The 5,435-nt window shown below is 54.6% G+C and overlaps 1 protein-coding gene across 1 annotated transcript in view; it reads right to left on the bottom strand.

The window, feature by feature from the left end:
* The window catches only part of ARRDC1 (arrestin domain containing 1), a gene marked incomplete at its 5' end in the record, with an annotated part of 15,647 nt that extends 12,830 nt beyond the window's left edge, over positions 1-2,817 (bottom strand). The window contains one exon of the mRNA XM_009875267.1: positions 2,707-2,817. Coding sequence (XP_009873569.1) covers positions 2,707-2,817 — 111 coding nt within the window. The remainder of the gene's footprint in view (positions 1-2,706) is intronic.
* Positions 2,818-5,435: the final 2,618 nt, after the last annotated feature.

Genomic DNA, 5,435 nt, shown 5'->3' with positions numbered 1-5,435 from the left:
TTGCGCCTGGTCAGTGCCGGAGCCTCTGCCCCCCCGCTCGTGCCCACGAGGCCACGGCACGACTGCCCTCGCAAGCCCCAGTCGCTGCCTCGCCGCAGGGCTGTGCCGTGCCAGCATGTCACGCCACCAGCAGCCCCATCGAAGGAGGCAGACAGACAGACAGACAGACAGACAGAGACTGGCACGCACAGAGGCAGAGCCACAGAGACGCAGCCTGGCTTCCCCGCTGCTCCGCCAGCCCGGACATGCATCAATGTCACGGCGAGGGCTGTGACAACACACAGTTATCTCGCTTCCCTGCGCCGCGTGCTGGAGCGGCGCCAGCCCCCAGGGCTGCTGTTTCTGTACCCGCACTGGCCAGCACAGCAACAGCGAGGGATGGTTTCAAAGCTGTCCGTGGTGTGGGACCCGGGTCCAAAGGCAGCATCGACACTGCCCTCTCCCACCCGTGTCCCAGCACTCGCTCCCTTGTGTCCTCAGGGCACAGGACAAACATGGCAAGTCCCGGACAACAACGCCTGTGCTTGTGCCCATTGCACACAGAGCAAACGCCCCACGAGCGTTGCCCTTGGCCACAGTCCCACACACAGGACCTGCCCGCCCTCTTGGTATCTGCTTCCCCACAGCCGCGAGCTGGGAGCTCCCCGTGGTTGTGTCCACTTTGACACAAAAAGCAGAAAAGCAGAGGTCAGTGCCTGTAAGTGCCTGGCACGCTGCTCCAGACCGATTGCTCGTAGCTGGAAGCAGGTTTTTTCCTGTAATTGCACTGTAGTTTTAATACAGGACAGGAACGACACTACAACACACCTTAACTTTCGAGCACAGGTCTCCACAGCCCTACACGGCAGATTTTTCCCTTTCTCTGACAAATCACACACTACCTTTTCTTGCCTGCAGCTGCAGTAGGTCTGGAAGACTTCAGCCGGCCCGTTGTGTGCCGATGACACGACAGGCAGGCGGCTGGGAATCTGCTGGCTCCACGACAGGCTCCATCGCAGAGCAAGCAGCCCAGCCCTGCTGCCCCAGCCCCGGGCACCCGCTCAAGTCTGAGGCTGGCAGAGTTTGAAATACCGGCGGGTGACAGATGCACTGGGCGATACACAAGAGTCTGGGTCTCAGAAAATTAAGAGCCAAAAGACTGGGGCTTTCCACGGACAGTGTAAGAGCGGGAAAACAAAATTTTGGCCATGTTTGGAATTCAGGCCTTCAAAGTGGACACATCAGAAAGCGTGTAGTCCATCAACGTGTCTTCCTTCCATCCTTCTCAGTCCACATTGGTCCTAGATGTCAAGGTGATGGCTCCCAAGAGCAATCTCACAAGAACTAATTACCAAAGTGGCCATCAAAACCTCCCAGGGGCTACAAACCGACAAACAGCATGCCCACCTCTCCCCACTCTGATCTCCTGGTTGGCTTTTGCCCCTGCTCAGTTTCACCGGAACAGAACGAACCACAGTATCACAGCTCTCCCTTGAGTCATTAAATATTAGTCACAAAAGTTAGAAGGTGCATCTTTCAGTGCAGTCGCAGGTTTTAAACCTCCCCAAGAGCCCACCGCTGTCCGTGGCCTCCAGCTCCGAGCTCATCCGGTCTCAGTGCCCCTCAGCACCTTATAAAGCCTTTGGGATTTTGCTACCCTGACACTCACAACTGGGCTCTCTGGCTGTGCTCAGCGCTTCATCCAAAAGCAGACAGGAACGTTTCTCGCTGCCCTCTCAAGCAGCTTACCTACAACTGCAGCCCCTGGGCTATGAGCCGAGCCAAGCCAAGGGGGCAGACAGCCAGCTGCCTCCCTTCTCCAAGATCTGAGAGCAAGCAGGGCTCTCGCCAGTTGCTGCAAGGATGAGGTCAGTCTCTTCTCGATGTGAAAAGCTCTGCATGAAAAATTGCTGAACTAGCAGAAACTGCCACTTCAGTTTTACCCATTTCCTGTTATTAGACAAAACGGCATCAGCGGGTTGAGCTCCTGCTACCCCAGGCTTTTGCCGTATTAGTTACCACTACATCCACCGCCTTCAGCAGGTGAATACTGGCACGTCTTGATTTCAACAGGAGCCCAGGCACAGCATGAATTACTTGTGGTAAGGCTGACCTATTTAACAACAGAAAGACAGCATTCATTCAAGCACAGATTCCTCAGAGGCTGCTGGAGTCACTTCATCCCACAGGATAAAACCACCCTGTGCTATCTCTGGGCATACCAGTTTGCAGGGGCTCTGGTGGTAATGGTCCTAGGCTGTTCCTGCTCTGCTCTCAATGTTGCTCTTGGAGGACAAGCGGCACCTACACATTCTTTTCAGTGCAATCTACTCCTGGCCTGCAACTGGCTTCTGCTGACAACCTTTGATCAGTGCTCTGCGACTGCCACAGGCAACACACATAGCAAGTGGAGCACAGTGAACCCACTGGGCCTTGAAACAGCGGAGAAGTCGCTGCTGGCAGCTCCGTTTCAGGCAGACCAGGGCCAGAGGATCAGCAAACAGTGTTTGCAGGGTGGCTGCCAAGTTCTGCAGCTATTCAGAATGCCTCTCTGCACAGCTCCTAAGCTCTTGTAGTCTCTAACATTGGCTCCTATCCTCTGCGTGCAGGCCAAGACAGCCTGGGAAGAGGTTTTATTGTATCAAGAAGACGCTGAAGTCTCGGTGATACATTTCTGCAGACCATCTCAGAATCACAGATCTCCACCACATCTCTGTGGAACCTTACCTTTGTCTGCCAGAGACAGCGTGCTGTTAAAATACTGCTCCTCCACAGTCCATGCTGTGTCATTGATTTTGTTAGACACCCCACAGGATCCAACGCAGCTCACCTTGATGGCTGTTGAGAGAAAGTAGACAGGTAAGCACTGGGAGAAAGCAAAGCCTCAGGTTCAGATTTGCTTCAGGTACCAATGAGGACTTGTGCAGGAGCACATGAAAACACAAGGTGGAAAAAAAAAAGTAGAGCAAAGGAATCAGGTCATGCTTTGATTTCAGAAACACGTTTCCCCATTACTCTCAGCACTACTACACACTCCCTGCTACCCCAGTGCTGCTCCCAGAAATCATCACTTTTGAAGGCTTCAAGTTGGCCCCCTGGCATGTGAAAGCCCCCAACAGCAGTGATTTCAGCTCCTTGAGAGATAACCCTCTCTCTAGTTTTCTTCCAAAGGAAGTAATATCCCCCACCTCTAAGTGCAGCAGCCTTGGCACTCAGGCTGGCAGCAGAGACCTTTGTGGGAGCAACATTCTCCTGTAGACCTGGGTGTCACTGTCCAGACAGGGATGAGCAGCAAAGGGCTCTGCTGCCTCTCACCCCACAAGGAGCCGGGCATCCCACCGAGCATCCCGCAGTACCTGGGAGGAGAGACCCCAGCCTGTGAGCCAGCTAAACAAGGGGCACAGCCCTGTCTGCAGCAGCACCGGAGAGCAGGACCCCCCACTGCAGCCTGAACAAGCTCAGCTGCTGTTGGAGTTCACAGCCCACACACCCTCAGAGGAATCCCGAGCCCCTGGGACCCTGCTCCCACATTCCGGGGTCAGTCTCTACTTTGAAAGACCACAGTAAAAACACTTTGCACATTAATGCTTGTCCTGCATCAGAACCTCCAGCCACACTGATAAGCATGTTGCTTCTCAGAAGCCAAACACCACTTCAGTTGAGAATTAGACACAGGACCGACAGCAAAGCCACACAGCAAGGTTTGGAAGCTTCTGAGACGCAATCCTGAAGCAAGGAGGGTAATTTGAGCTATGTTTGTGTCTTGCCTTGGGGAAGTCAGCCCAGAGCTCACCCTGCAGCACTTTTTCAGGTGAGCTACGCACAAGCTGTTTTCAGTCGCTCTTGGCCAATGCACAGCAGGTCGAACCAGCTCTGATGTCAGTGCTGGACCACAGAGACAGACCAACACAACAAAAGGGCCTTGGTGCACAGCAGGAGATGATCTCTGGTGCTACCCCCATGCAGGGAGGGTGCAGGCAGACCTACGGCGGCACAAACCGGACCCTCAGGGTTATCCCAGCTTGAAGATCTCTCATCCTCGCTCCTCACAGGTTTTGCAACAGCTTTAGCGGATCCCACAGAACTTCCCCACCAGATTTGCCAGGTGAACAGTTTTGCTGGGAGGAAGGCGGCAGGAACAACCACACAGACTCTTTTCCCGTTTCACCCATATTCAAGCTGCACCTCAGAGGAAGCCTCTCCCCAGGAGGCAGGGCCAGTCTGGGTTGGCTTAAGAGCTCTCCCCCTCCTCACTCCAGAAGCCTTCTCAGCCACACTGACCTCACCACCTCCACCCACCTACCCAAACACTGAGGGCTGTACGCGCTGCTGCTTGCAACCATCTCCAGCAGTTCTCCAGAGCACCCACCTGGCCAGTGTGACCTTGTCCTCCACGCTGACTCACGACAGGGTGGAAAGAACCCCAAATCCAGCCCTCTCTGCAGCGAAATTGCATAGTTCTTACCTCAGTCCCTTAATGAGTGCTTTGCTACATGCATTCAGGAGGAATGGGCTCCTCAGGGCTTGAAGCCTCTAATCCCACAACAAACAACAGCCTCTCCCCAGCAGATCCCCTGCCATGCCTTCACAGTCTGATCATGACTTTGAACACCAGAGCCCGTTGCAGTCAAAATGCCGTTTCATACTCAAGGGCAAAGGATAAGCAGCTGAAGATGCCAACTCTCATTAACCAAACATCGACACAGCAGCAAGGCCGACACATTAGCTCGCTTGTTCGTGTCCGTGAGGTGCATCAGCACTGGTGAGGCAGGGTAAGAGCAGGAGAGCGTGGCCCGCAGCAGGAGCTGCCCACACCACAGCACACCCGGCCTGAGCAGACACAGCCCCCTCCTGAAGCAAACCATCACACCGAACCGCTCCACACGCTCCCAGCGACCCCCAACCCAACCCTCTCTTCTGCCAGATGGCAGAGCCGAAACCATGTAGGGCTTTCAGCATCAGAAGAAGAAGGGAGCAGGTTTCGCAGGCCGGCATCCTGCGTACCCACACATCGGTACCAGCTCTCATGCTCCCACCTTGGACGTATCACCGTGCCCCTGGGCTCACGACCAGCCCACTCCGCTCCACATTAGCTCAGGTAACTTGGATGGCTCAAATCAAATCAAACCTAGACTCAACTGCAATTTTCACACGGGAGATGTGAGCAAGAAAAGCACAACCAAGAACTGGAAAACATTCACATCCTTCAGGAGCGACAGCCCCTGAAGAGGCTCCCCCTCAGCCTCCCGGTGCCACACAAGGTTATAGATCACCATTATCTCTTGCAACGCCCAGATAAGGGGATGACGGTCTTTAATTCAAGCCCGGTTGCTGCATTGCGGTGTTGAGGCACTCCTGTTCCTGGGAGGTGAGCTTGTTCAAGCACATACACGTTATGGCCCATCTCCCTTCCCGCAGCAGACAGAGACTCAGCAACCAAAGGCAGCGGGTTTGCA

Source organism: Apaloderma vittatum, unplaced genomic scaffold (genome assembly GCF_000703405.1).
Source record: "Apaloderma vittatum isolate BGI_N311 unplaced genomic scaffold, ASM70340v1 scaffold21500, whole genome shotgun sequence".
NCBI lineage: Eukaryota > Metazoa > Chordata > Aves > Trogoniformes > Trogonidae > Apaloderma > Apaloderma vittatum.
This window is presented reverse-complemented; position numbering and strand designations above follow the sequence as displayed.